General features: G+C 45.4%; 1 protein-coding gene across 1 annotated transcript; it reads right to left on the bottom strand.

Annotated features, from left to right (window-relative positions):
- Positions 1–4,732: 4,732 nt before the first annotated feature.
- Positions 4,733–5,293, bottom strand: LOC148041669 (uncharacterized). The gene has a single exon (XM_087695070.1). It carries the CDS (start codon positions 5,291–5,293, stop codon positions 4,733–4,735), a length of 561 nt encoding a protein of 186 aa, XP_087551196.1.
- Positions 5,294–10,579: the final 5,286 nt, after the last annotated feature.

Here is a 10,579-nt window from a genome sequence, read left to right as displayed (position 1 = left end):
TTCTCATGATAGGTCTTAATGGGCTCATCTAGATCCTCTCTCTGTGCCTCGATGCCTTGCATGGCAATGGAATACTCTGGTACATCCTGAGGGGTAGCCCTAAGAACTTGAACCATCCTATCAAAGCGCTCTTGGACCTCAAGTTCCTTGTCCGACACTGTTGGGGGTACCTGTATTTCCTCAGTAGCTCCATCTTCCTGCTCAACAAAATCTTGAGGATCCATATAATCCTCAGAAGGAACCATATCTTCAAAAGGCTCTACTGCAATAGAGTCTTCAACAAGTGTCTCATATTGTAAGTCACATGGCTCAGTAGATGTTGGCTGCATCATTCCTACATCCCTCAATTCTTGATCATTATAGCCCATGTCATGCAAATGATCAATCATCTGGCTGCTAGTTGGGTCTGAGGTCAACAACATGAGCTCCTTACCCTGGTCAAAAGCGGCTAAGGCACTGGTAGCAATTCCCAACTGAGCTTTGAGTTCCTCCACATCATTGGTGCTTTTGGATGATAAAGTGCAAATGGCCTGATGATAAAGCCCTTGTTGTAATGATAGTGCATGTTGATAGGCAGTTGCATGAAGCTTAAACCGGCGTTCCTTGTGAAGGGAATGAGCCAAGTCTGTGAGTAGCTATTGTAACATCTCCTCGTAAGCTCTGTTAGCTTTTTCCTCAACTTGATTGACATCAGTAGTTAGACTCATTGCAATTGTATCTTGCAACCCTGTAAAGGCTATCTTCATATGCGTCTGAGTCCGATGTGCTTCTGACAACTCTCTGATGAGAGTTGATGTCCTTGCCTTTTCCTCCTTTAACTGAACCACAAGATCTGCAACCTGAGCATAGAGAATTTCTTCCCTTTTCCTCAAGACCTCAACTTCTTGCAACTGTTCCCTTAGCCCCTCCATCTCCTTATTGTTCTCCACAATCTGAGTCTGTAAGTCGTGTAACTGCTAGGCTGAGTGTTTCAAAAATTCTTGATGAGATGATCTCTCTGCCTCATACTTCTTTTGTAATTCCAAGTTTTCCAGAATTGCTTGATCCTTTTCCTGTTTCAACTCTTCACATAAGAGCTCTAATGTGGTAAGACAATCCAAATTCACTGATGTCCTTCTTGTGCAAACTTTTGAACTAGTGGTAGTCTCATCTCGCAGCTTCTCTACACTAGAAGTGACTTTAATTTCTTCATTCTGTCTACCATGTTCCAACATGTTTATCTGGGCTTGCATGGTTTGTAAAGTGGTCATGAGAATATGAAAATCTCCTGGACCAATCACCGATTGTTTTCCTTGAGTCTTTCCCTTTCCTTTGTCAGAATCTCCAGGTTTCCTAGCAATGTCTTCTTCAACTTCCTGTGGAGTGGAGGCTTCCTTCCCTCTCATGTCCTTAATGGATGATTCCTATATGGTTGTGGCTTGATTCTCATTTTCCTTGTGGAGAGCTTCCCCCAAGTGTTGTGCATTCTCTAGCGACTCCTCGATTGCTACGTGGTGCTCTGTCTTAAATTTTCCTTTCTTACTCTTTTTTTGACCCATCTTCTTTAGTGAACTCTCAACACTTGGCTCTTGTTCCTCCCTTGGTCGTTTGTCCTTCAATTGACCCATCTCAGCAACTGCGGGTGTCACCTGAAAGGGCTCGGAGAGTCCCAAGGCTGTGGTGATGACCTTACTGAGTGCACCACCATAATTTATCATGCATATCTTGGCCTCAGTAGTGGTGAGTCTCCCTTCAGGAGTTTTAGGAAGAGTCTCATGTGCCTTGGCAAGGGATTCACAAATCTGATCCATCCAAAACTTATTTAAATCCTCATCAAGTATCTTGTCTGATAAGATATCTTCCATGAAGCCCTTGGGTATTCTCCCTACACGAGTGCTGGTTTTGTTGTAGGTAAACAAATGGTGAAACACCTGTGCAGTGGCTCTAAGATCCAACTCCTCAATGGCAGAGAACAATAGACCACTAGTAGTAACATTAGGCTTACCCTCCCACCTTTGATCCAGTAGATGAGTTTTACTAGCTTTACCATGCCCTCTTGACCCTTGACAAAGACCTAAGGCTTGTTCTATCAGCTTAGAAGTAAGTGCTACCTCCCCAACTTTTTGCTCTTTTTCTTCCCAGTAGCTCATCCTACTTGTTTTAGTCTTAGGATCATAGTTTTGAACAAATTTGTAGCAATTGGCAAAGTGAATAGGCCCATTGGTTGCTCTAATATAGTTGGTTAGCCCACATTTAGCCACCAACTCCCCAATTTTAGGATACCTATTGACAATATTCTCCAAGTTGGTAAGTTGACAAAACTTCAAGGCCCCAAAACTCCATATGCTGGTCTCTAGACCAAACTCCTTGCATTGCTCCATAGTGAATACTCCCCTGTCCTCATAATGATGATCCTTGACAGCCACCAATGTCGACATTGTAGACATTTCAAACTGTGAACCTGTCATCTGCTTAATCAAAAGATAAGACCACATCTTGAGAAATTTCTAGCTAACCATCACACAAAATATAAAAGTCAAACTATACCTTTTCCTTTTTATAAAAATAATGCCAAAATGGATTGCCAATTGCCCTCCTACAACAAAAAGACCTAGCAAGCTTCCTAGCTTGCAGGGGTAAGCGACAAAGGACGGAAAAGATGACAGGGCAACACAAAAAGGAAAAAGAAAAAGAAGATGAAGTATGGACAAAGAAAATGGAAAGACAACTAGGTGGACGGGGAAAATGAAGGAAGGATGGACATCCACCAAGCGTAAAAGTTGGGGTTATACTCCAATTCCGCAAATGTATCAAGGTCAAATGGGCGCATAGCCAAACCACACAAATAAGTGGTAATATCTGTGAGGAGACATGGACCAGCAAAGCGACTAGCCACATGTAGTTCTTCCGCCATTAGAATTTTATTAAATAGGGGATGGTGTTGCAAATTGGAAGGCACTTCTAGGTCATGAGCCAAAATGATGGCACGGAGTGAAACAAGAGAATGATATGTAGGATCAGACCGAAGGTTACTAATGGTGCGCCGTTGCTCGGCAGTGGTCATCAGACGACTACTAGCCTGAGCAATCTCAAGCCGATGGTTATACCAGAGGCGTAAGAAAAGACTAGAAGTGGTTTGTTTGGTGGTAAGAGCTGCAAGCTCCGCGGAATCAACACATTTGGTCATTGGAGCATAAGAAGAGATTAATCGGGAGGACTGGAGACGCTTCTAAGGAAGAGTCTTGACGTACTCAGCCTGCACCAAGAGACTTGTGCGGAAGAGATGTTCATGCTCCTCCCACGTGGGATTCCATCGAGTAGCAAGTTCAAGTGCCTCATTGTCGGCAAGGCCGAGGTCAATCATAGCAAACAATTTTGCAAAGGTGGTAAACATAGAATCAAATTGGAGTAACCAACTAGCGTCGGAGGAGTTGTCCTTCGTGGCCAAGTCCGCAGCCATGCCACTAAGAGAGCGGCAAATGAGCAGAGGTTTTAGACCAGAAGGGGGATCAGGAGTGGTGGAACTAATCTGAAGATGAGGTGGAACCGGGTCCCCGCGTTCATGTTGGAGTTTAGCTTGGGCTGCCTGATCCAACAGGTGGACTGGCCGAGAGAGATTGGAAGAGGAGGATGCCTCAGAGGAAGCTGAGGGCCCAAGGGAAGGTGTGAGAAGAGGGTCAGGAGGGGGTTCCGGAGCGAAAGATGGAGATGAGGAGACAGAGGAAGGTAGTGGAAATGACTTCTTATTAGGAGGTGGTTGGTTAAGGGAAGCGGAATGGGGCGTAGACTCTGACTCATCATGAGACGGGGTGATTGGAGGTAGGAAGGAATGAGAAACCCGCAGATAAGACATTCGGCCCTTCGAGAAGCCTGGAGGAATGGTGGACGAAGCCCAAGAAAAAGGGATAGATGAGAAGTTAGATCGTTTGGGAATCCAAATGTAGGTGTTACCCTAGTAATAGCCCTGAGCTTCCAAGAGAGCACGTGCCACCCAACACAAGGAAATTGTGGGCTTTGGAGGAGTTCGATGACGTCGACTCAGTTGCCGATGCAACGACTTTGAGGGTGGTGAAGGTGGTGAAGGGAGGCAAGGTCGCCATTGGAAGTGAGGAAACTTCATAGGCGTGGGTTTTGAGGTTCGACTAACAGGAGTAGCATGGTGATGTTGGGCTTGCAGCAACTGATGAAATAAGGAACTACCGGACTGAGAAGGGGTGGGAAGAGGAATTGGCGTTGGCCCCGTAGAAAGATCCCCTTTACTGAAAGCAGAAACTACATGGGCACCTGGAAATTGCAATGTAATGCACTGATCAACATAGTTGATAGTGCATGGAACCTGATACTTGAAAGGTCGGCCCAAGAGAAGTTCCTTGCCCACATCTTTGCGGTTCGGAAGAACATAAAAAAGAAGAGGGATGCTCTTAGTTGCAATAGTAAGCAAAAGCTTACATTTACCCAAGAGCGAGTAAGGTTGGCCACCATAGGGGTTAAACTTAGTGTGAGTGGATGTCAAGGTGGGTTGGCCCAAATCCATCCAAAGGTTATATGGAAGGGTGTTGAAGTCAGAACCTTTATCAATGAGAGCGTCAGTAGTGACTTGCTTGGCAGTAGTCAAATGGATTCGAAGGAAAGCCAGGGGAATGACAAGGTCATCCTCAGGGTCAAGTAAAGAAATGGAAATAGCTCGTACATTAAAAAATGAAGAGGAATTCTGTGTGGTGCTAGATGAAGCCAACTTATGAGCATCTGCCTTCTAGTCAAGTTGCTCATCCCAGGTTTGTTCAGCCACCATGACCGCACTGACAGGAACATCAGGAGGGTGCATGGGGCGTTCATGCAAATAATGGTTTGGGGGGTAATACTTCTTAATGTGGCTGCCATTGAAATGTCCTATGCCTTCCACCTCTAGGGTTTCAAGCTCAACATTGCCCGTCCTGCTAATTTGACGAACGCGATACGGTCCTAGGCCGCGAAGTTTCAATTTCTGTTTATGGCCCTTAAGAGAATACAAGAGCACCAGGTCACCTTTATCAAAGGAACGTTGTTGCACATGTCGATCAAACCAGGCCTTACGTCGGGCCTTTTCAGCAAGGAGAGCATGTGTGGCCAAAAGGCGAGTTTTGGTGAGATGTTCCAACTCCACAAGGCGGTTGGTCCAAGCACTAGTGCCTTCCCAACGCTCCTGTACTACAATGCGAAGACTGGGGATGAGAAACTCAACTGGCATAACAGCGTCAGTACCATAGGTGAGTCGAAATGGAGTCTGGCCAGTTGCAGTCTTGAAGGCAGTGCGGTAAGCCCAAAGGGCAGCCATAAGCTTATTATCCCAATTAGAGCGTGAAGCAGAAACAGTCTTGGTCAACACATTAAGCAAAATCTTGTTGGAGGACTCAGCCTGGCCATTTTCCTGAGGATAATATGGAGATTGGTGCAAGTGATAATTAGGGTTTGTGAGGGATTAGGGTTGGGGTGGTACTAGTGAGTGATAAGAGGTGGCGCGAGTGAATAAGGTGCTAGGTGGGTGCGAATGAGTATGACCTAGGTGGTGCGAATGCGAATGAGGTGGTGCGAATGATTGTGACCTAGGTGGTGTGAATGAGTATGACCTAGGTGGTGCGAATGAGGTGGTGTGAATGAGTATGACCTAGGTGGTGCGAATGGGAATGAGGTGGTGCAAATGGGAATGAGGTGGTGCAAATGAGTGTGACCTAGGTGGTGTGAATGAGGTGGTGCGAATGCGAATGAGGTGGTGCGAATGAGTATGACTTAGGTGGTGCGAATGCGAATGAGGTGGTGCGAATGCGGATGACCTAGGTGGTGCAAATGAGTGTGACCTAGGTGGTGCGAATGAGGTGGTGCGAATGAGTATGACCTAGGTGGTGTAAATGAGGTGGTGTGAATGAGTGTGACCTAGGTGGTGCGAATGAGTGTGACCTAGGTGGTGTGAATGAGCTGGTGCGAATGCGAATGAGGTGGTGCGAATGCGAATGAGGTGGTGCGAATGAGTGTGACCTAGGTGGTGCGAATGAGGTGGTGCGAATGAGTATGACCTAGGTGGTGCGAATGAGTGTGACCTAGGTGGTGCGAATGAGGTGGTGCGAATGCGAATGAGGTGGTGTGAATGAGTATGACCTAGGTGGTGCGAATGAGGTGGTGCGAATGCGAATGAGGTGGTGCAAATGAGTGTGACCTAGGTGGTACGAATGAGGTGGTGCAAATGCGAATGAGGTGGTGCGAATGAGTGTGACCTAGGTGGTGTGAATGAGGTGGTGCGAATGAGTATGACCTAGGTGGTGCGAATGAGGTGGTGCGAATGCAAATGAGGTGGTGCGAATGAGTGTGACCTGGGTGGTGCGAATGAGTGTAACCTAGTGCAAATGAGGTGGTGCGAGTTGTAAGATTGTGCAAACCCTAGGCGGTTCAAGGATGGTGGTGCGAGTAAGTGAGGTGGTGCGAGTTGATGTGTTAGAGCAAGGGTGAGAGTTATGTTTGATGGATGGGAGTGAGAGTTAGTTGTGATGTGTTCGCAGTTATGTGTGTGAGTGAGAGGATGGGGATGATGTATGGGAGTTAGGTTTGTGTGGGAGTGGAAGGGTAGGTGGTATGTGTGGGAGTTAGTGTTTTGATGATGTGCGGAAGTGAGACTTGGATGTTTCGGAGCGAGAATAATGGATGTTTGTGAGTGTCTATTTTAGTGCATGTGAGTAGATATCTACGTGTGTTTTGTGCGTATGTTAGTGGGTTTTGTGTTGTGTATTAATGTAAGTGTATATTATGTGTTTTGTGCGTGTGTGTTAGGGTGTGTGCGTTGAGTGAGAGTTTGAATGTGTGTGTGAATGAGTTTTATATGTTGGATTTGTGAGTGCGTGTGTGTGAGTGTGTGTTTTAGTGCGCATACATTAGTGTGAGAGAGTGCGAGGGTGAGTGTAACTAGTGTATGTGGGTGTGAACATGGAAACGAGTGTTAAAGTGTGTGTGTATGTGTGATGAGTAAAATGGGTCTATATGAACGTGCTCTTAAATATAAGAAAAAGAAGCTTAAAAAAAAAAGAAAAACAGAAAACGAAAGAGAGAGAGGCGTGACCTGCTGGAACGCATTAAGAGAGAGAGAGAGAAACGCCGTCAAGCTGCCGCCCCTATTGCGTGATGTTCCGCCTCGCCACCTGGCAGCTGAACTACCGTCGCCAGCCAGAAGAAGCTGCCGCCCCTCCAGCTTTACACTACAGCTCATGTGGTAGTCGTCCCTCACCCAGTGGCTGCAGCTACAAGAGAAAAGGACGCTGCCCCATCAGAGCTCTCGTCGACTGCAGTAGATGCTGCCCACGTCTTGAAGCACACGTCATCTTATAGCCGCCCTAAAGTCGACGTCCAACCGGCGTTCAAAGTTGGAAGCGCCCCACCCGCATTCCACAACGGCAGCAGGAAGCACTCAGCACACGACTGCTCGACATGTGGCCATAAACGCAAACAACTGCAGTGTTAACTAGGCTTAGGACATGTGTGAATATGATACTGAATGCCAGTAGCAAGGAGCCGACCTGCAAACACAAACACTGAGAGAGAGAGAGAGAGAGAGAGAGAGAGAGAGAGAGAGAGAGAGAGAGAGAGAGAGAGAGAGAGAGAGAGAGAGAGAGAGAGAGAGAGAGAGAGAGAGAGAGAAAGAGAGAAATAATATATAGATCTCTTTCCTATTCCCCTACTGACCCTTCTGACCGACTTCCCTACTTATTCTCGTTAATCCGCTTCTCCTTCTCAACTGCTTCCACTTCCCTTCTCTCCTAGTCTTCTTCCTCAACTTCTCATATTCTCCTACGCTTCCTCTTCTTCGTACTCTTATCTTCTTCTATCCCCTTCTTCTTATTCTTCTTATTCACCTTCTTCTTCTTACTCTTGGAACACTTCTCTTCTTCTATCCCCTTCACCTTCTACTTACACCTCTTTTTCCCTTCATCTACCTCACCTTCTTCCCCTCTTTCTTCCACTTCTCTTATTCTTCTTCCTCACTCCTTCTTACTTTCTTCTTCTCTTGTTTTTCTATCCTCCTCTTCTTCTTCTTCTTCTATCGTTCTTCTATCTCATTCCTTGCATCTTCTTCTTCTTCTTTTCTTCTTACTCTTCTTCTTCTAGCTCTCTTCCTCACTACCTCTTGCCCTTCCTTTTTCTTTATTTCACCCTTTTTTTCATCTATCTCTTCTTCTTCCCAACCATCTTCTATCTACTTCTTCTTGGCCTTCTTTGCTTTCTCCTTCCTCTACCTCACAAGCCAAGAACTTTAGAAGACGAGTACAAAGGCAAGCAGTATATTTGGTTAGATCTCAACCATAAACATGTATGTAACCAATGACAAAAGCAAGAACGATGAACCCTCATCTCCCAATGTTCCCACATAAGATGTCTAACAACAAGAAGAGCGCTTTGAGTTTTGAGTTTTGTATTTTCTTGTGTTTTTGTGTTTTTGAGTTTATGGTTTGTGTTTTCTTCTATTCTACCCTATTCCAATCTCAATCCAAAAAACCGGTTCCTTCCGATTTGGCCCTTCCTAACCTAGCCACATGGGTTTCGGAAGCTAGCCACAAACGCGAACTATCGGAACCACATCGATCCTATCCACGTCCATGCACAAGCCTCCTATTCCGCCACACGGTGGGAGTGTGAGAACCTCGGCGGTTGCACCATCCTAGGTTCCGGCAACGGAACCAAAATGTTGAGGCAAACGCACCAATAGTCGGGACTTTGGACAGACTTCTATTCTTTCAGAAGCTGCAACTCACGTTGGCGACAATCTCTCACCTTGTTTCTCACGCTCTGCTCTAACTAACCAAGCATTCTCCTCTCCAACCCAAGGAAGCAAGAACACAAGACTAGCTCGAGTTGTAGTGAACTCACCTAACTCACCTTTTGAAGGCTCGAAGATAGCTCCATGACCACGATCAACACGATTCGATGCCGTCGCTCCTTCGCATCCACCATCAAGCACACCAATGAGTCCAAGAGCTAGTAGAGACGACGAGAAAAGCAAGAAGACGACGAAGAGCTTCACCTTCCCTCAGTCCCTCGCTCAACACACCTCTCACTCTCTCCCTCTCAGTCACTCTCAACTCAATGGAAGTAAGATGATAGAATAGAAAGATTGAATGGTTGCACTGATAGAGCTTCCGCAGCATGAATGTGCCAAAGGGGTCAATACAACTGAGACCTCCCACCCTTATATAGACATAGAATTAGGGTTACGGTTGGGCCCCTCTCTTTTAGGGTTAGGGTTAGGGTTTGCGCCCCTTTTGCATTTAGGGTTTCCACAACTGTGAATTAGGGTTTGCACCCTCTTTGGGCATCCTACCCACATAGTGGGCTTTAGGCCGGTCAATCCTTGAAAGATGCTTGAACCTTAGCCTAAATAGACCAAGCCTACACTATTCTAATCACAATTACATGTGCGCAACCCACGCAACACATGTGGATGCAACAAATACAACTACGGGTGATAAATACAATGTGCACGAGAATGAGCCCGGCTCTCACAAAATAATACAACCATGATAGTCTGATGATGTCCATGAGTAAAAAGTAATACACAAGTGCCCAAAGTAATACAATGAAGCTCCACAAAATAGTAATCCACCAAAAAATAGTATCCAACACTTGCACTTTCTGCAGCCTTCTCAAAATACTGTTAACACTTGCAAAGAGGTTGCTACAAGACAAGAACGAGGGGAGGGAGCTACCAGACACTTCAAGTATCGGATTCTGCACCACAAGGTTTGGAATAGGGAGAGGATCAGAAGGACTGTGTGTGTGTCACTTCTTTTGAATGATTCTAAAAGGGGATACATTTGCTAGATCTGAATTGATTTCCATAGGAGGAGATTGCTACGGAAGTGGAACAAGATTAAGCACATGAATGCCACCTACGGGAGGTGTCAACTCAATGATTTTCTAAAGAAAAAGCCCATAGGTCGTAGTAGTGAGTTGACCTTTCGTGATACATTGAAAATACTGATTCATTTTAGCCAACAAAAAGATTGTCCAATTAAGCTTAACCCCTTCCAGGATTATGATAGAGGCTGTGAATAATTTGTAGGACAAACACTTTGATATAGGCTTGCCCTTGGTCCTGGAGGAATTGGCATAACTGCTTCCATAAACCTTGTTCGCTACCGAAGAAGTAGAGGTTTCCTTCTATAGTAAGGCAATGATATCTATAGTGAATAATAAATGATTGCCACTAGGCCTAGGGGAAGTTGCAAAAGGTAGGAGCAAGGCCTCATTGATAGTAGTAGGGGATAAACAAAATTGATGGCCATAAACCAAGCCTGAGAGCTTCTTGTAAGTCTCCAAAAAAGAGTAATAGAGCTTTGCATCCATTAGAGGGAACTTCAAAGCCACAAAGAGATAAAGACTATCCTTTTGAATACAGTTAACATCCAAAAGAAGAGAATAATCATGGCCTGACAACTGTACATGCTAAAACATAAGCGGGGGTGTGGAAGATGATGCCATTTAGACCACACTAGAGTATCCACACATACAAAAACCAAGAAAAGGAGGAAGTATTCTTGCCAAACCTTCACATACCACCACTGAGATAGATAACAAAGAAACA

Source organism: Lygodium microphyllum, chromosome 1, assembly GCF_053477565.2.
Source record: "Lygodium microphyllum isolate KBCC chromosome 1, Lygodium_microphyllum_v1.1.10, whole genome shotgun sequence".
In the NCBI taxonomy this organism is placed as follows: domain Eukaryota; kingdom Viridiplantae; phylum Streptophyta; class Polypodiopsida; order Schizaeales; family Lygodiaceae; genus Lygodium; species Lygodium microphyllum.
Note: the sequence above shows the minus strand (reverse complement) of the source record. Positions and strands in the feature narration are given on the sequence as shown.

Coding starts and splice junctions, on each gene's coding strand:
- LOC148041669 (XM_087695070.1), bottom strand. CDS start 5,293: ATGGCTGCCCTTTGGGCTTACCGCACTGCCTTCAAGACTGCAACTGGC.